This window comes from Phyllostomus hastatus, unplaced genomic scaffold, assembly GCF_019186645.2.
Source record: "Phyllostomus hastatus isolate PE091 unplaced genomic scaffold, TTU_PhHast_1.1 phas_scaffold_78, whole genome shotgun sequence".
Taxonomy (NCBI): domain Eukaryota; kingdom Metazoa; phylum Chordata; class Mammalia; order Chiroptera; family Phyllostomidae; genus Phyllostomus; species Phyllostomus hastatus.
Window position 1 is genome coordinate 23,463,048 of NW_025334041.1, and position 21,187 is coordinate 23,484,234.

Sequence of the window (21,187 nt, forward strand, 5' to 3'; positions counted from 1 at the left end):
AGAGTACAGAATTTCTGGGAAAGACAGGGAAATGAGTTTAGATGCCACATAGCCAGAAGTACACCTGGGAGAATTACGCAGTCCCTTCAGGTGGCAGCTTCAGCAGAGGTCCCATGCCTTTACTCACTCCTCTTCACTCAGTATCCCTAGAGACAGAAGCTTCATTCTAATGGGTGAAGGATAACCAAATACCTTTGTGACTGCACCCCTCTCAGAATGATCAATCACATCCCTTAAATTGCATGCAGCTGTTTTCTTACCCCTTCCAAGTAGCATACAGTTGTGTTCGCCTTATGAAATCCAGGCCACATGTATAACCCAAGCCTGCAGGAGAGCCAGAGCTATATGGGCTTCACTTTGCAGCCCGAGTGGAGCAGAGTGGACTTGGGCAGTCTCTGATGTTTGCCATGGTGGGCTCCTCCTTTGAATATTCAGTATTTGAAATACTTAGATTCTATTCCAATCTTTTAAATATCATGATAACGTTCGATTCCCAGTCAGGGTACATGCCTGGGTTGCAGGCCAGGACCCCCAGCAACCACACATCGAAAAAAAATAATAATAAAATAAATAAATAAATAAATATCATGGTAACAACACCATGCCATTGGGTTGCCCTGTCTGCTTACAAGGAAAAATGTGTTTACCTTCTTCCCAAAGTCTCTAATTAGTCACTAATTTCCATTCTTTGGTGATATTTCAGCTCCAATCCAAATCTACATAAATAATTATGATGATATCATCTACTAACAACATGCCATATGTAAAATGTAATGGATAATAGGGAGAAGAAAATTAATGTTATTATTATCAGTGAATATATGGATCCATAATAGAACAAGAAAGAAACACTGGCAGAGTCCTTGTTTCTTCTGTACTTGGTTATAAGGCCATAGCTGTGGCATGTAACTTACTTGCCTTCAGCCGTTCCATTTGTCTAATGGAGTGACCTGAAACTTTAAGGTGCTGCTGGTGTGTGCTTGGTAGATCTGCCTTCCTAACACTAGACATGGCAGTACCCTGGGGCAGCCCCATTCTGAAGCAGGAACTTCATTCACTCATGATGATCAGGACCAACCACCACAACCGACTGAGTTATAACCCTTGCCCCTTTTTTCTAGTTGGTTTAGTGGCATGAAGAAGCAGAAACAGACTGTTGATTGTGTCAGCTTCCAGATCACTACAAATATTTTCTCCTAGTGGAATCAGTCCATCATTGGGGAACTAAAATCTCTAAAGCAGGATGTACAAAGTCATGCAAACCAAAATTATTCAAGTGGATCCTTAGAAATAACTCCCTATCTTAATCTTTAATTCCCAGAAATATATATTTTGGCTCTGGAATAAAATAGTACCATATATTTGCTTCTGGTTCAGGTAAAACATTCCACTATTATTTCCCAGTTGGCTTAACTGAAACTTCCTTTGACTAGTCCATCTTCCCATTGGACCAGTTACTTCTGGATGATGAGTAATCCGCACGTTAAGACCAGTGGATTCTGGTGTAATCACTCCATCACCTTGCACCGTCCCTGTAAAATAACTATTCAAAGCAGTAGGAATCCATGAGTGAATAAGGCATTGAGTAAGTCTCTAGAAAGTGGTACTGGCAGAAGCATGGTGAATAAAGAAGACAAATGCACAGCCAAGAGAATTGTCTGTTCCATTGATATCCAGCTGCCCCCACCCTTCTTCCAGGATTAAAAGCACAATCTACCACTGATCACAGATTCCCCCAGGGTTATCCACTGCTGCTGGAAGGATACCCACTCAGAACAGTGGTATCCAATTAACTTTGGTGAAGGGAAGTACGTATTTTGAGCTCATTCAAAACCTTCATTCCTGACAGCCTGTCCATCTTTTCCATGAATAAGCACTAAGGTGACTAGAGAAAAAAACTGACTGACATCCATTGAGGGCCGGGCGCAACTAAGGATGTAAAGAAAAGGCATAACTTTGCACAAAAACATAAGAACTTCTTTTGTGATTATTTCATGGCTGTTAGTTCTACTGATCCACATCAGCCAAGTTCAGAGATGCTGGCAAAAAGAGCCTGAATGAGCTGCAAATGCTTTATTCATTTGTTTGCTGGCTTTATTCTAGACTTCACCCAAGGCTGCCAATTTACTTAGTTTTCTCAGTAAATGGATTAGATCAAAAGTGCTAAAAGTTGTGTGTGTTTCCTCAACAATCCAAAGAGTTCCCCCAAATATCATGCCTCTTTTTTAGTGTAAGGAAAAGCAAAGTACCACAATTTACCTTTCACATGAGGTATCATCTGTCCAAGATTGTTGGGTACTCAGAAAACTCACAGAAGTGGGAATTCCTTGAATTTGTATATCATCTATTTCACCCTTCATAAACTCACATGTTTTACCAGAGATTCTAGTGTACTTGCTACTCTCTGATTATAAGATTTATTGGCATACTGTCATCCACATAGATACCCTATGGGATGATGATATGAACAAAATCCCTGAAGAAAACTGGCTCAGAGAGTTGATGCAACCTGATGGTAAGATACTGAAACTGTCCTTTCTCCTTACCTGGTGAAAGCAAAGCAGAAATACAAAGGCCAATGGGTTTATACAAAGTTGATCCTCATGTATAATCAAAGACGTGCAAAGACAGACAACAAAGAGTTAACCACTTAATCACCTTCTAGTTTTCTTTTTTAATTTAATTTATTTATATTTAGAAAGAAGGGAGGGAGAGAGGGAGATAAACATCAATGTGTGGTTGCCTCTCGTGTGCCCCCTACTGGAGACCTGGACCAAAACCCAGTCATGTGCCCTGACTGGGAATTGAACTGGCAACCCTTTGGTTTGCAGGCCAGCACTCAATCCACTGAGCCACACCAGCCAGGGCTCACCCTTTTAGTTTTAAAAAAGCCTGTATAATACTTGGATAATATCAAGTTTGGGTTGACATATGATGAAATGGTACTTAAATACTGATGATGAGCATATAAATTAAGATTGCCATATGGAGAATGATGTGGTAATACTATCAAAATATACTATTAAAATGTGTGACCCATCCCTGGCTCGTGTAGCTCAGCGGATTGAGCATGGGCAGGGAACCAAAGGGTTGCCAGTTGGATTCCCAATTGGGGCACGTGCCTGGGTTGCAGACCAGGTCCCCAGTAGGGGGTGTGCAGAAGGCAACCATACATTGATGCTTCTCTCCCTCTCTTTCTCCTTCCCTTCCCCTCTCTCTAAAAATAAATAAATAAAATCTTTAAAAAAATGTGTGACCCAATAAAATCATTCTGATATTCTTGCTAGTGACACATTGCATACACGCATGAGTATATAAGTAAATATGAGTATATGTTTAAGGATGTTTATTTTTGTGAATATGCAGTGTATCTCTAAAAAACACATGTGTGATTCAAAGGTAATATCTGGATACTCTGATGGATTTGGATCCTCAGACCCCCTTCAAGAATATAAAAAGGAGTCAGGGCACTGAGGAAGGAACATCCATAAAGCAAGCTCTTTGAAAAGAGAGGCTGTTCTCTTAACTTCATACCTTATGAGGGGCCCTTCCTCAGGACCTCTCTATTTCCTGGGGTCTGGGAGTCTGGTTCCATTCTACTTAGGTCAGCTCTGGAGCAGTAGTGCCAACAGACTACTGCTGTGCCCGGGGAGCCCTGTGGGGTAGGGGCTACACTTTCAGAGACAATTATGGTGAAGGCTGCTTCCTGCAGACTCCATGAAGACCGTGCTGTAGAGAGAGAGCACAGCATGGTCTCATCCTGGGTGCTGCCCAGAAAACCATCTGGAGGGGCACCAGGCGTGGAAATCTGCTGTGTTCCCCTTAGGTAGTTTAGGATGTGATGGCGGGAGGCACTGCAGTGGTTTCAATGAGAACTCAAGGATTCTCAGTAGGCGTAGGCGCTGAGATGCTACAGGGCCAGTGGCAGAAATTCCATGAATTTGGCAAATTGCTTCATGGTTTTGGGTCACCTTTACCTCATCTATAACATTGAAGAATCATTTGGGAGGATTGGGTTCCTTTATAGGGAAAAATATATGTACATGTATACATTTGTGCTTTATGGTATTTATGGTCAGTCAAAGTTCCAGGATTAACCTACCACCTTCAACACCCCCTGTGTTTTTATATATTGCTTTGATCCAGGAAGTTTAAGGCACAGTAAATTATGATATCATTATATCTATGAATTTATTATACTTGATTATAAATCCAGTATGCATAGTAGCTGTTCTGAGCACATAATGAAATGTAATGCCTACCAAACCATTAAATCAATGATTATGGTTATTAATATTAATGAATTGATCAATAATATTTATTACCTTGTAAACATTTAATGTACAGTAATTACTTTTGCAAGTAATATAACAGGTCTCTTGCCTGAATACACAGTTACCCATTAATATTAGAATGAATATATTCTGAAGAATAGCCTTATTAATCAGTTATAGAATATGTAGCACAAAAAAATAACATATTGTAATCAATCCTCTCACTCCAAAATGAAAACCTGTATATTTAAAAGTGCCATCTACATATATTTAATGCATTGTCTTGCTCCTCTAGAATAGAAACTGGATTCATTTCTTTAATTGCATATAAAATGTTGATTTAGGTAGGTCTTCCCTAACACTTGAAGCAGACTGTAATAAAAGGAAAGTGTGTTTTTACTGATAAATACCTTTATAAATTCTCATCGTTTTGACAACTATATACTATTGAGGTTGAAATGTGAGGTGGTTTCACATCTGTGGTTATTAGAATCTATATCCGATTTCAACTTATAACTTGAAACCTTCTATGTATTATAAAATGTCAAATAGGTATTTAAATAGGGAATCTGTCCTCTTTTTTATTAATTTCCTTTAAGCATCCTCTTCTATGTGGTTTTGTAATTCAACAAAAAGATGTTTCTAATGAAATTTAGTTTTCATTAAAGAAAAATCACTTTGAGATTACAAAGTATGTATCTTGAAACATTGTGAATGATAAGATAAAAATATAGCCAACAGTGAGCAGTTTTCCATTAAGTTGAACAAATATTCTAGCAGAAATTCCCATATAGCTGTAATGACTTTTCATTTTTCTTGTTTATTTCAATTTATCTAAAGATGTTGATTTTCAAGTCCTATTTCTGATGGTCTCGGTTTCCTCCCTGAGCCTGCTGAAGCCTTTGAGAAGGCATTATGGAATGGCAAATAGAATTATCTTCTTTTAAATGATTCAGCTTTCCCCTTTCTCTCAACACAGAACTAAGCAAGCTGTTCTTCATCCTACAGACTGCATATTTCAAGAGTTTATTAAAGAGTTTTTGATTAGTGGATAGAATATTTTAAAGTACTGTTCCTCCATAACTTATTATGTCTTCTCATTGAAAGCCTCTTCTATAGTTTTATTACTCATAAAATACCCTTTCCTGTCTTCACCTGCTACACTGACAATGATTTCTTCCTGTTTGTTTGTCTACATTATGTAAATTATCAATGGGGTGTACATTGTCTCTGTCTTGCCCTGTACTGAGGCAGTGCGAACAAAGGAATAAATAAGGGCTGCAAGATTTGCGAAGTATAAAGTCCAGTAGGGGAGAGATAGTTACACACATGCCAAAATTAGAGATGAACAAGACACAGTAAATGATCAAGTGTTCCTCTCTGTGTCCAAGGAGATAAGAGTCTAGGTGGCTTCCAGAGAAGAACAGTTAATACTTAAAGTTAGATTCAGATTTTTAAGTTGGTTTGTCTCATCTTTGCCGTCATCTTCATACCTAACACTTGGAGGAATTAATGATTTTCAAGCAGTTTTTATGACAGTTACTCACACTGTTCTCACAACTATGTTGTAAAATTTTTTAAAAAGTCAAGTGCCACTGTCTCTAATTTAAACATTTGGAGAGGAGTGGTGATTTGCTCAAGATCATGTGACAAAGAAAGGACAGATCTGCAGGTCTTTTCACTCTCTGGCCCCTAGTATTTTTTTTTTAAGAAAACAAATTAAGTAAACATCTCTGGTTGAACTAGGGGTGAAAGTCAAGAGGACCTCCTACCAAAGTCCCTATGGCCTCCCTCCCTCTCTGAGGCCACACTACCCTGTCCCAATGGATATTCTCGCAGACCCTGCCTCAATTCTTCTAGACCTTGTCTCTTTTTAGGCAGCTCTTTACATGTGGCGCAGAAATAATATTAGGAATCCTTTCCTGTGTGAAGCAGCATTCCTGACCCCATTCAAGTTGTGCCTTATCTGAGCCAGTTCGAACATCTCGTCAGTCCTGGTGACCCACTGTGCTTAGGGGCCAGCTCTGCCGTGTTGTCACAGGGGTTACTGTTAGAGTCAGTCTCTTCACCTCTGAGTGTGTCATTTGCTAATGTAAAGTCAATACTTTAAATCTCCCCTGTTAAATTTAATATTCCACAATATGTCACAGGCTTGAGAAGATCTCTGAAAGGTTAAGAGCCGAAGGGAATGAGAGAGAACCAGAAGATACATGGACATGAAAGAGGCAATCAGCATGCCCTGCTTCCATGTCCACGAGGAGATACAGGTCAGAACAGCATAAAGAGCCTTGAAAGTTGGGAGGAAGTGTTTCAGCCGGATGAAGGTGACTCTAAGCCAACCACTGTGGGTTCTTGAGCAGGTGATACATCAGACAAATGTAAGTTTGTCAGAAAGGCTGTTCTGACAGGGCAGCACGGGATGCTGTGTACCGATTAGTAGCAGTTTATCCTCCTACTACTGTCACAAAACAGCACATTTGGCTCAGGACTCTAAGAAAGAAAACAGAGATCAGAGGATGCCCTGAAAACATGCTGTGTGCAAGGATTTGTGATAACTTGTTACTGAGTGGGCACAGGGGAGAGTGGACAATGAGGAATTAGGAGGGATAAGAAAGATAGTGCAGCGGGTCGGTTTGAGGGGAAGGTGTTGATTTTGGTTTAGAAGCTATCATATTTTAGGTAAACAGAAATATGGCTGTGGTTATTTTGGTTGGAGTCATGGTTATGGATGCTCATCTCAGAGTTGAAAGTTCAGAGAAAAGAAAAAATATTGGGAAAATATCCTAAAATTGGTGATCAAAAGCAGTAAAAGTTAGCATTATTTTAGAATCACTGCCTTATTTTTCTTACGTTTTCATGAATTGTGAATTACAACTTATGATTAGACTCTATATCATTGGGATTTCCATATTATCCAGGCCATGGGGAGCTGGCCAGGGCAGGTGAATGTTAATGAAGTCCAATTTTAGTCAATATAGAAAAGAATTTCTAATCATTATCACTGACCCTAAACTTTCTTGCTTTTAATTTATATCTTTAACTTGGATATATTAGACTTTATTTCTCTCTTTAATTTGTCATAAAAGTTATGACAGTTAATCAGTGTTTGAGTTGATATTTGGCAATATTCCTTTGAAATAATTAATATGTGATATTATGATTTATACTAATAAAAGTATATATTTGGCCATTCAGCTTCCCCAAACCCCTGGAATTTTCTAAGTGTTGAGAGTGATAAAGGTGTCTTTTATTAAGTCAATGAAGTGGCTTTTGGAAAGCACCCAAGGATGGGCATGGTTGTCTGTGGCACCGAGAACTCACATAATTACAAGGTTGAAACTTTCACTCTTCCCCGCCCCTGCCAACCTCCAAAGACGGGAGAGGCTCTTGAGATTGAATCAGCACCAATAGTCAATGATTTAATCTGTCATGCCTATGGAATCAAGCCTCTATAAAAGCCCCCAAAAATGAGTTTGGAGAGCTTCTGGGTTGAACACGTGATTCAGCCAGATTCAGAGTGGAGCTCCTAGAGAAATCATGGCCACTCCACACCACTTCTGACATTTCTTGCCCTATGTGTCTTTTCAACCTGGCTGTTACTAAGTTATAGTTTTTTATAATAAACTGGTGATTTAGTAGGTAAAGTGTTTTTCTGAGTTGTGCGAGCTGCTCTAGTAAATCAATGGAACCCAAGGAGAGGGTAGTGGGAACCTCTGACTTATAGCCAGTCGGTCAGATGCAGAGGTGACAACCTGAGCTGCAACTCGCATCTGAAGTGGGGGAAGGGCATTGGATAGACTGAACTCTTAACCTGAACCTGATGCTCTCTCTGGGTAGAGGGTGTCGGAATAAGGATGAATTCTGAGACAGCTTGCTGTTGATTGAGAATTAATTGTTGCTCTGGGAACCCTCTCTGCCTGACACACACACGTTGAAATTGGGTGCAGAACCCAAAACAAAACCTAAAACATACCTGTAATATGTTTAACTTCTCTTCTTACTTAGTTGGAGCTTTAAAAAGAGGCAAAGAATCCTTAATGTGAAAAAATGTCTTTGATGAAAAGAATTGCCGAACGGTTCATGCCACATAACTCCATTTCAGAAGTCCGGTAGGTGGTCTGACCCCGTCTAATAAAGCTATCTAGAGTTTCACTTGGGGCGGCTCTGCAATTGTGCCATGAGTCTCCATTATGGTTCATCTCCTGAACAGCATGGGTGATAGGGAAACAGCTGCATGTAAGCATTTGCTGGGTGAAAGGAGAGAAAATGCATGTCCTGGCCCTTCCAGGAAGGCCTCCTCATTGCTACAACAGTTTATCCCATTACTAAATACATGCCGTGCTGATAGCCTCACATTCAGCTGTTGACCAGCACCGCGGCCTTCAGCTTTAATAGGGAGCATATGATCGCTCCAGCTGGCAGATGACACCATTTGGCAACGTTCCCCAGCAGCTCAACAAAGGATTTTCAAATATCAAAGCAAAGGGAAAGACCTCTGCCTTTATTTTAAAAAAAAAGTGGTTTGACTGTGCATGCATTTTGCATCCAAATGAATGATTGCTTCTAACTTGCTGAAATCTGTGAAGGAAAGGGCACACTTAGAGAATAAAATTAGCTCAAAGAATTGTAAACTGTTTATTCACATTCATAAATAAATGGTAAATTGCAGGAAATTTAATTTTGTGTTTAAAAAGAATGCAACTGAACATAGTTAAAGCTCAGGAAAGTTTTTTTTATTCTATCTGAAAACACAAGCCAATAAGAAATAAGATTGTTTAGGTTATGACAACTTAAACGAAGAAAGGGACCTTAATGGTCTTTTCGGAAAATGTGCTCTCACCATGTAGAAAAGCTATGGGGCAAAGTAATCTCTACCTGATCGGAGTCAGGCAACTCGACATTGCCGATGGAGGAACACCCCAGGTCATGACCCCAGGTCTCTTGACTAGAGCATGGAACGCATCATTTTATAACTTGCCACAAACTGGGGACTCAGAAAACCTGGCAGTCCTCTTGGTTCACTCATTTTTTTCACTGAAAAAGCAAACACTGAATTAGTAGAAAAACTAAATGTGTCTGAATATTATATTCTGTGTTAATCTCTGAATGTAATTTAAAAATTAAGTGTTTGTATGTAAGCATAGTTATGGGACCATAGAAATGACTGTCAATTGGCTGATGGCTGTCAGAGGCATATTTGAAAAATGTATCTACCTCACAAAGCATGCTATTTTTTTCTGAAATGGTCAGTAGAGTTACAGTAATACTCTATATGTGGTTTAAGCCCCATTACCCTTATATTTTGCTGGCCAGGGCTAGGACAACCACATTCCTTCTTAGTCATGTGGGGTATCCTGAACATACCATATAAGTGAAAAGGAAACTGTCATAGAGACCACATACCTTCTACTTTGACTTTGACTTTCCAGAGGGTCATGTTCTCATGAAAATCATAATGAGCCAGAAAATATAGTTCCCCTAAGCTCTATAATGTCAACTTTTTGCATGACCAGAATAAACAAAAGAATAGTTAGAAGATGACAGCCTAATAATTTATGGCAACCATGGATGATTTGGTGAACTACTTAGTCTCACTAACAACAAAAAAACTGAAGTTAATAAATATTACAGTGCTCATGGCCCTACCCAGGTTCACTGTAAGACCATGTGTGGATTATGTGGGCCTCGAATGAGCCCCAATGTGTGAGTGCTCAGCTACTCCTATAGCCTTAGCTTTGAACTTTGGTGTGCTGATAATTCCTAAAAGTATACAAGTCATCCAGAAATGTACTAAACCCCTGACCCTTAGTTATGGATCTATCTATAGGGCATTTCTGTCTCTCTTGGATATGTCCTGGATATGTCCATATCAAATCGAGATATCAATGTCCAACTCATTTATCAACTGCCAAAAACTTACGTCATTCCATGTTCTCCATTTCAAAGGAACGCAGGGCCGCTTGCTGGATGACCAAAGCTTGAAACTTGCAAGTTTGTTTTATTTCTTTATTCACCTTCACCTGAGGATATGCCTTATTGATTTTAGAGAGAGAGGAAGGAGGGGAGAGAGAGACTGAGAGAGAAACATTGATCAGTTGTCCCCCCCCGCCCTCCTCAACTGCAGACCAGTTAGCAACCTAGGTATGTGCCCTGACCCAGAAATGAACCCCCAACCTTTTTTGTGTACAGGATGATTCTCCAACCAACTGAGCCACCTGACCAGGGCAAAACTTGCAAGTTTTAAATGATCTCTTTCTTTCTTTTAACCCTTTCAACTCTTTATCAGGTTGTACAGTTTCTAAAGTCTATAACTCCTTTTAATTCCTACGGCCATTGCCTTTGTGGACACCTGCATAAACCTCACGAGCAGAAAGATCTAGTTAGAGTCCCAGTTCTGCTACTTTCTAAACTTGGATAAGGCATTTAGATTCTATTTCCTTTTCCTTTTTTAAAAAAAGGAAAGGAAAAAAGGGGGGAAACTGTTGGTCTCTACCTTACAGAGTAGTTTTGAAGACTGTATGAGCTATTCTAGGTAAAACACAGTGCATGACTCACAATAGACATTCTGAGGGTCACCCTCACGTTTATGATGATTTCTCACTCAGCCTGACCAATGTCTGGCTCATAGTGAATACTTAACAGGAAATACAATATCTGCCTTTTTGCTCCAAATCTTTCAATGGCGCTCTTTCCCACAGGAGGTGCTTTCTAGGTCTACATAATCGGTTACCTAAATCTGATCTAGGCTTCAATTTACTTATTTCTGTTGCTTAACACAACTCCTTACATCAAAGCCAAGGAAAAGTCTATATTCTCCCCACCCCACCAACAAAGAAAAGGCTATTTTCTTTCACATCTCTATTAACTACCTTTATCACAATTTGACAAATTCTAATATATTGTTTAAAATTCATCATAATAACCTACTTTATATAACATTCTGTGCCTCCCCAACCAGAGTTATATGCTTCCAACTTAATTACTGTAACCTTGTCTTTGTACTTTTGAAGTAGAGTTACCTAGTACACATTTGTTGAAATGATGGTTTGGGCTATGGGGATATTACAGGAGAGACAAATGATAGATATACAGACAGACAGACAGATATCACATACATTAAAAGCTATATAATCATATCCCATAATACTGTTCTCATGTTTATGCTACTGATTTTTCTTACGTGGGATCTGTATTGAATATTGTAACATTTATCAGAAACAATGTGTTCGTTCTGGCTTTTCTATAATCACTAATTCCTCTTTAGGATAAGCAGCACATGTGCAAAGGGCATGGATGGTACAAATCCTGCGCTGTGAACTAGTGATGCTGGTTGATTCACAATGTGCCAGTAAGTTTGGTGTCAGCCTCAGCTAAAGCATTTGCTCTCACAAACTGAGGTTTACAGTTAGTTTAAACTGTGGGGAGAAGCAGGGTTCTGATTTTAGAAAATCCATGTTCAGTTGCCAGTCCCACTACTGACAAGCTATATAATCTCAAACACATTCCCTAACCTTTTGGAGGCTCCTTCCCTATAAAATGGAAATAATATTGACACCCACATAAAAGGATATTTGCAAGTATTAAATGAGGTAACATGAGTCATGTTGTAAATGTAGGCTGTACAGATTTTCAGATGTGCAAGACCCACAGGCTATCATAGACCACATTTGGCATTAATCTGCTTCAAAGCACATAGAACAGGAACCAGAACTTACCATCGTGTAGCATCGACATTCCTTATCTGGAAATTGCCCTAGAAATCCATATAGCATTGTTCAGATGGAGAAAGATAAGTCCTACATTAGGAAGGCCCAAGAGCTGACTTGGCTTAAAAGTTTCATGTCCCATAGGAGCTGATATCTATGGAAACAAGCCCTTGTCCTCGCCTGCAAGTCCCCACAAAACACATCATCCCTGTTCTAGGAGTTGCTACATTTAGGGAAGGCCAAAGCTATGACTGCCTACCAGGTATTTATAGTTGTTTTCCCAATGTAGATAGAAGTTATCCAAAGGGGCCATGTTATCATAAATAATTTGATCTAATATCATAGCTGACATCCCAATTTCAATCAGGTTTCCAGAATAATTGGAGGCAGTTAACTGATGGTCCCCTTCATTATAAAAGTTTCAAATGGATGGTTAAATCTGTGCCTGTATATACCATATGAATTTGATAAAAATTATACAGAGGATAATATCTAAATATGTATATGAAACCAATCTCATGAAGAATAGAACATATATCTAAGGGGAGAATGGGGGAATTTTGTAAGAGGAAAGTTATACAGGTTATCATTTGGACATTATTTTGTCTGATTTTCATGGACAAGCTCACTTATAAGAGTAAAAACTTACTTATCACAGAAAAAGTTTTGTTCTGTGGTTAATGCCGTACCTGATGCACCATTGATACTCAGTACATGATATCTGAGCAAAAGGGGAGTTTAGTTCTCTCTGTCGTTATAAAAAAAACAGAGCTGACTCACAATGTCCTTTGACCCCCCACTCTTACATGATCCTACTTCCCAGACCTCTCAAATCAAATTGACTTTGATGCTTTGAGCTCTGTCTCCTAAAAGAACAGTTTTTGTACCCATGCCAGTAGAATTAAGAAGATTGAATGTGAGCTGTTACATTAAAATGGACCTGCCTCTCTGTGTGGTTGATTACCATAGTTAAATATAGCACCTGCATGACAAGCAGAATTATCTGAGGATTCTCCCACTGGAACAAACAGCTCTATCACGGCAACAGACTGCCTCTGTCTTGTAAACATGCACCATTGGTTATCAACCAAGATCAACACAAGGCCGCTCAATTCCAGGGATTTCCTCAAAGTGCTTATGCCCTTAGTTATCGACATTGATAACATCATCTTTATCTTCATATATGCGCATTACACTTTAAAATCCAATATCCCTATAATTCAAGAAGGCACAGATAGGTAAGAGTTTGAACACCAATATTTTATGGATAAATATTAGAGATTTAGAGGATATATCCATAGTAATAGAGGTATAAATAGTTTATATTTATAATGCTTATGGTGTATCTAAGATATCCATATGTATACTGTGTCTTAAAGTGTAAAGTGGAAAAGTTGATATATTTATCTAAGTATACATTAGAATTGTGACATTTCAAATGATAAAAATTATGTTAAACATATATTAAATTATTTTTTCTGTTTAAAGCAGTATTGTATTAAGTTAGCCAGACATGTTTATTTAGATCACTAAGCAGAATGGAAATCATCATGTTAACAGTTCTTGGTTTCTCATTTTCTAAATTAAAACAAATCTGGAATGAATGAAATGAACAATATGGTAAACTTAGTTTCAGCTAATTTTGCTTAGTTCCTTTATTTTCTATTTCCCATGAATAGTTTAACAACTCCCACAAAATAGGAGGAAAAATGCAAATGTTAGCTTTGAGTCTAACTGCTTTTACACATCATAAATGTTGATGTGTTTTCATTGAAATTAGGATTTCACCTCCAAGTAGAAATAAAACCGTCCAGGCTGATTTCACTCTGGAGCGCAGAAGAGAAAGTTCGTAACTGCCTGTTTGCCTGTGATGAGAATGTCGATGTTCTTTTGCAGATTCTGCCAGCAGGAGAAGCTGCCAATGACCTTCCAGTCCTGCGTGATCACCAAAGAATGCCAGGTGTCGGAGTGGTCAGAATGGGGCCCCTGCTCAAAAACGTGCCACGATATGGCGTCCCCCGAAGGCACTCGTGCACGGACGAGGATCATCAGGCAGTTTCCAATTGGCAGTGAGAAAGAGTGTCCAGAGCTGGAGGAAAAAGAACCCTGCGTGCCTCAGAGAGACGCAGCCGCCCCCTGTGCCACGTGAGTAGATACGGACTGCAGCCTCTGCTGCCGCATCTGCCCGAACCACATGTCTGTTCAGCTGTTTAATTTAGCTGAATAGCGGTGGACTTACAGTGATTTTTTACAAATTCTAAGTAAGAAAATAAAATACTTTTTTATAAACACTATACTAAAAGTGATTTTAATGAATAAAACTGTCTTTAATAAGCTGTATTTATAAGTCTCCATGAAGGCTCGAATTTTATCAGCAATTCTCTTTTTTATATATTTTCTATAATAGGTGTTGGCAAACTTTTTCTGCAGATGTCCTAGGGCCACATAGGTTTCTGTCACAATGATTCAACTCTACCACTGCAGATATAGACAATATGTAAATGAGTATGGATATGTTGCAATAAAACTTTATTTACGAAAATAAGAGACAGTTTGGATTTAGTCGCCAAGCTACACTTTATCAAGCCCACTTGTGGAGGTGTCCAGTCTGTGGCCCATGGGCCACATGCAGCCCAGGATGGCTGTGAATGTGGCCCAATACAAAATCATAAATTTACTTAAAACAGTATGAGGTTTTTTGTGTGATTATGTGTTGTGGTATATTTAATGTGTGGCTCAAGACAACCATCCTTCTTCCTGTGTGGCACAGAGACGCCAAAAGTAAAATAAACTTTCAAAATATAGGTTCCTGTTGCTTATTGAGCAAGTCCTATTAAAATTCAGTGCTACATATAACAAATCCTATGTAAAGAGTAAAATACTACATCAAAACAAGAAGCTCCTTGAGGACAAACATTGTGGCCACTCACCCCTCCCTTTTTTTAAATGAGAAGCTTGTGTCACGGGGTCTGACACATAGTAAGTGCCTGATAAACACCCATTGCATTCAGACAAAAAAGGCTAATTCTGGAATATTTGGCAGTATATCCATATTCTCTTTGTCCTTAAAAACAACACTTCCAAGCCATTACTATGAATTACCTTGGCAATAAATACATTTCAGTTTAGTTCAAATATAGAATAGTTAGCCCTGACTGGTGTGACTCAGTGTGTAGCTCACTTTTGTTCCACAAAGGTCTCTGGTTTTATCCCCAGTCAGGGCACGTGCCTGGGTTGTAGGTTCGGTCCTCAGTTGAGGCAGATATGAGAAGCAGCTGATCCATGTTTCTCCCTCACATCAATGTTTTTCTCCCTCTTTTGCTCCCTCTCCTCCCCACTCTCTAAAACTAAGTAAATAAATTTTAAAAATGGCATATTTATAAAAACATCTTTCAAAACCTTAGCTTCTCAAAAGATGCACCCAAGTTTTGTGAGGAGCTTCTCTGGACTACTCCAAGCAGGTGACGAACATGCATACGGCTCGAACATCACGAACCAGTGAGGAGGAAAATGACTATCCCCACTATTCTAACAATAACATTAACAATAACAAAGACAGTGATAATTTACATGGGATCTTCAATTCTACAGCACTTGGGAACTGCCCATTTTCCCCTAATGTGACAAGTGACTGAAAACTCCAGAGAGGTCCTCCCTGCCTTCTCCGCAGTCCCACTGATTCGCATTCCTTCAGAATAGACTCGAGGAATTTGCCTGGATCTCCAACCAGAGTGTTTTATTTCTTATCAGTGTCTTCTAGTTTTATCCCAAGCTAGGTGCTTTGTTTTTCCCCCTATCAGATATTCAAGCACTATTAATGAAATAAATATGTATTCTGAGTCTCTTTCTTCTCCCCCTTTTGGGGGAGTAGCATTTTTGGAATGTGTAACCAAGTTAAATTATTGAAAATATATTCCTTTCATAGGCCTCCTTAGGATGACTTAAATTGAGACTCCATTCTATAAAAATATAAAATATTCATTTTTACCTCCCTATGACTTGTTTGATTTTACTTTCCTCACCCCCATCCCCTTCACCCAAGACACCAATTATCCCTGTTTTCAGAATTAACCTGAATGCTGTACTCCCTTTATAAACATGTGTCGAGTGTTATTCCTGATGCCCCCAGTCCTACACCCCTGTTAAGCCATGAATCCCCACTTACACAAAGGAAAAACGAGCCTGAAAGTCAGCCTTATTGTCATGAAACTTTACCACTGAAGGACCAAAGCATCTAGATCAGACATCTGAGAGCCCAGTTAACCTTTTTGCCTAATTGAGATGAGCATTAGCACATCCATTTGTACCTGTGCTGGCTGTTCATCTGATTAGTGAGGAAGCGTCTTGGTTAAAGTGACACAAAGTGCTACATGAGCCATTTTCTTTGTGCTTTTAGAATATCCATTTTCCTTGAGGTGGAGAAATGCCATCACTTTCTATCTGCAGTGGCATCGGGAAGCAGTTCCCCAACCACCTCCTTAAAGCATGTTTTGGGCTGACAAGCTCCTGACATTTCTTCTGCATCATAATCTTGACAAGAGCTTTAATTTAGAACCACAGATCGTCTTTCCTGGGTCCACTGATTAGAAACATCAGCTCTTTTCATCATTTATCAGCGTTCATTGGGGATGCTCAATGCTACAGAAAACTACTCTCATTCCTGACAATAAAGAGAAAACTCTAAATTGTGAATGTTCTATTTTTTAATCCTAACACACCATTATAATTTTGACCTAGTGTGAAGAAGCAATTTTCATGCATTTTATTAAATGCAAAACAAATGTTTGGGTTGATCACCACTTAGAATGTTTTCCACCCTCAGATTCAATCCTCTTTTGTTTATAAGTATTAAGAAAGGGCAAACCTGAGTTCAGCTTAACTGAACATAAAATTTCATGTTTTCAGCACTATGCTCTCTTTTCATAAAATATTTATAAGCAACTTCCAGTAATTGCAATTAAAATAGGATCATCCTAAATTTAACTCCTCCTTAAATGGAGTACTGCTGAGGATAAAGAGATTGAATGTGGACTTGCACTGTGGATGTGGCAGTCTGTGATTGATTCAAGAGGTGTTTCGTGAAATAATTTTCTTAAGAAAAAAATATGAGAAGAGTAGGGCAAAGTATTTTTTAATAAACATGGTTGCCACTGACGGCATTTTCTTTATTCAGGTACGGCTGGAGAACCACAGAGTGGACCGAGTGCCGCGTGGACCCTTTGCTCAGTCAGCAGGACAAGAGGCGAGGCAACCAGACAGCCCTCTGTGGAGGAGGGGTCCAGACCCGAGAGGTATACTGCGTGCAGACCAATGAAAACCTCCTCTCACACTTGAATACACACAAGGACAAAGAAGGTAAACTGTGTTTTCTTCTCAAGGATCATTCATATAGACTGAGCATGGCATGCTGCTAGGATACATATACTCAGCCAGCCGGGGTATGGGTAGCCATATTTCTGTTCACATCATGGTTGATAACCACTATGGTGAACAGCAATCTAAATTTTGGTTGTAAAAATTTATTTCAATTCCGTCTTTGGTCAATTCTGATTTGCTGACTAGTCTCTCATTACATTTTCTACATTTAGGCTGTGAATCAAAATTTAGCTGGAGTAATTAATTATAGAAGTAGAATAAAAATGTATCTGTTAAGTATATGCAAAGAAGTATTTATTCTAAACCCTAAGTTTTTTTTCTATAAGAAATAAAACCTGCTTATATAAAACACCTCCTTTTGCTATTTATATAAAATATAAATAACATGAAAAAAATTATAATATTGAGTGAAAATTTCAATTTGAGTTTAAATGGAATAAATACAGATAAATGCAGAATCAAACTACAGTAAAAAAATTATTTAACCCAAAGGCACAACTGTTTTGTAACCTGTAATTAAACACATCTTAAATTTTTTGGTTTGCTTGTTTAAATCTGTTTTGGACCAGATGCGATACACTAGCAAAAGGATAAGTGATTTTGACATGGCCAGGGCTCAGTGTATATTGTTATATATTATATTAGTCTGAAATTCTAATCATTGTTGGATCAAGTTTACATTCAATTAGTAGCTTTTAAGTTCACACAAATATTAATATTTTTAAACAATGCTCTAAACTAACCCTTATCCATTTCCCTCTGTCTGAACAATAGCGGGATGTCTATCACTGATCTATTCAACATATATTTTTTAGTTGCCAACAGAGTTCCAAAAATTGTGTAAGGTGGTGAGATCATGTCAATACAGACTTCATGTCAGGGCAAGTTCATGGTCATCATGGGGGCATGCAAACAAACCGATAGTTACAATACAATATTCTTTAACCATAAATGAGTTTTGGAGTAACTGTAAGGGGCTACGAGCAATAGAAACCATCATGGGGAAAGGAAGTGGCACTTGAGTGACGATGAGTATGTGCCCTACAGTTCAGGGGGTCAGAAATGCCAGAGGGAACAACATAGATTAAAGAACACCATTAAAGAAAAGTAAAAACAAAGGAGAGATCTTGCCAGAAAAGATGAGTAATGTTGCATTTAGCAAATTGCGGGCATGATAGGATATTATTTCCCAGCAAGTACATTGGTTGGAAAAGGAAGAAAATAAAGATAAAGACCTTAGTTGACGTCAGTAGAGGAAAGACCAAAAAGGGGGTGGGGGGTGGGGAGTGAATACATAGTGAAGGATGACCAGAAAAGGAGGGAAATAACCAAGAGAAGTGTTTCAAAAAACAAAAGGAGAGAGAACTCTTCACCTCCCCAGGAGGAGTGGCACCAGTGACAAGCAATTCGTGGAAAAGAAGCATTGAGGTTTTGCATCTTTAGCTTGCAAATTTAATTGTTTTGTAGCTACTAACTTTACACACATATCAACTCATTTAGAAATGTAGCCTAAGGGTACATTTTACTACTAATGTGTCTTGAAGTTGTAAGAAGTAGCATAAAACATGTCATTTTAATACATTAATATTTTCTTGGCCACTTTAATGAGTACATTTTTAACACTCTTGGGTGGATTTATTATAGCAGTCCTTTCAGGGTAGTATAATTTCATTGCTAGAGGCAGATCAGGTTTTAGTTTCTCAATGTCAATTATGTCCTGCAGGTTATTACTTTCAGCAGAGCCTTCAGAATTCTGAATTGCAACTGGATATATTTTTAAATCATTTTGTCACGCAGGTTCCCCACTGCTGTCAAAACACAGCAGAGCACCAAAAATAAAAGTCACAGAAGAAAAGGAAAACAAAAAGAATATTATTGTTATGATGTATCTGTTGAACTAAGCAAATGCCAAAGCAAAGATAAACAGAAATGGAAATAATCAGTTCTTCTCAAACTAATATTTCTCATGTAAGCATGTAACATGAATAACTTATAAATGTGTCCTTTCATGTTAAATACAAAGAATACTAATAAACTGGTAGTCTGCAAAAACAGTCAATTATTCCTAAAAGTTGCAGCCGTTTTCACCCCTCAGAACTTAGAGTGTATGAATTTACCCTGGAAGCACTTCACATTTCCCAGTAGAAAACTTATTCAATGCACTGGCATCCCAAGGGTGACGTGTAGAGACTAAATGCATGTGAATGGAGAACAATGTGACCGTGGACTGTGAAGAGTGTTCAGTCTATCTTCACTGAATAAAAATGGAAGAATGAAGACTTACTTTATAAAGAGAGAGAAACCTCCCAAAATAAGTCCCTGCATCGATTCTGACAAGAAGGTACTGATCTCAAGAAATTCTGACTGTGTCACAATGAACAACCTACCCTAAAAACCATTAATATTATACTTAATTTGAAGAACAAATTCTATGATGTTATTTTGGCAGATTCACTCACTCTATATATTCTAGAAAAGTTGTTTTCACATGTAACCAAGCCATTAAAAATACATTAACTCAAAGTAGAATACACTAACTCATAAATAAAATTTCTGGATACAAATATACTGAAAACAAGTGACATGAAATTCACAACAACTTCCTTTTTTATCTTGGCACATATTATACAGGAAATGATCACCTTAGCACAAGAACAGAGTCACTTTAAATAATTTTATTCATCAAGGTATTCACTACTATTAACTGACTCACACAATACCAGGCCATAAGAATTTTCCTCCTTAAAACTAATGTATTTAATTTCCAGAAAATTGAAATATATATTATTAAAGTACTCAAAGTGTAATGTATGATATTCACAACTTAGTATCTTATCTGTGTCAATTGAATTATATCATCAGAATGTTTATTAAATTGGTGATCACATATTTAAACAATAGGAAAAGTACATCTACTTGATATTGGAGTAGTCCACATTTTATTCATGTATTGTTTCTGGCCATAAGCAACCCTCCCAATCGTGACAACTGAGAAGACTTAGTAGTAACACCTTTGACAATTTCTGTCCAGGCAGCTGAGCAGAATTCCAGTAGGCTGTGAAGAATCTCCAGCTTATGCTGGCATGAAATCTACCCTTATCAGAAAATGACAGGAAGAAGTCTTGCCCATGGGGAGGTTATTGGTGTAAGCCCTAGAAAGCTGATGAAGTGTTGCTGATCACTGGATGCATGAACATGAATTGATTTTTTACAAGCACAAAGTGAAGTGAAAGATTTAAACTATAGTATCTGAGAAATTCTCCCATTTGAAACAGATTGAACATGTTTTTAAATGAGGGAAACCAAAAGCATCCCTTATAAAACACCACGAAGCTTGCTGTGATTTATATTATAGGAAACTTAAGAACATCCCTTTGTAGAAAAAATATGTAATAATTCACAGTGAAATCTGGATAAGGTCTGTGGGATTTGAGGTTATTAAGAAGGACAGTCTGTACCACGAGCCTGTAGGATGACAGAGAGAATGAGATAAACCAGCAGAATGGTTTGGAGGATCCATGGAAGCATGGGTGGAGGGAAAGATGATTGAACTGCAAATGGGTCGACTGAAGGATGAACAAAAAGCTCATGTTTTCCCATGTTCTGCAACAAAATAAGGAGAATAAACATAGCCACTATCCCTACATGAAATGCAAATTCTTTATCATTGTAGTCTTTATATACCATTTCTACAAACTAGCCTACTTTAGTCAAAGCTATTTTGAAAAAAAAAGTAAAGACTATGCTCATGGTCCAATTTCCCTGTTATTTCAGAAAGTAAGTATCAGAGTACACAGAAGGCTAGTGCTGCACCTTTCCTGTCCATTACTT

At 38.3% G+C, this 21,187-nt stretch overlaps 1 protein-coding gene across 2 annotated transcripts in view; it reads left to right on the forward strand.

Moving 5' to 3' along the window:
* Positions 1 to 21,187, forward strand: part of THSD7A (thrombospondin type 1 domain containing 7A) — a 369,265-nt gene that overhangs the window by 179,228 nt on the left and 168,850 nt on the right. For both annotated transcript variants that reach the window (XM_045827695.1, XM_045827696.1), the window contains exons 4-5: positions 13,877 to 14,125; positions 17,154 to 17,335. In XM_045827695.1, the coding sequence (XP_045683651.1) occupies positions 13,877 to 14,125; positions 17,154 to 17,335 (431 nt within the window). The remainder of the gene's footprint in view (positions 1 to 13,876; positions 14,126 to 17,153; positions 17,336 to 21,187) is intronic.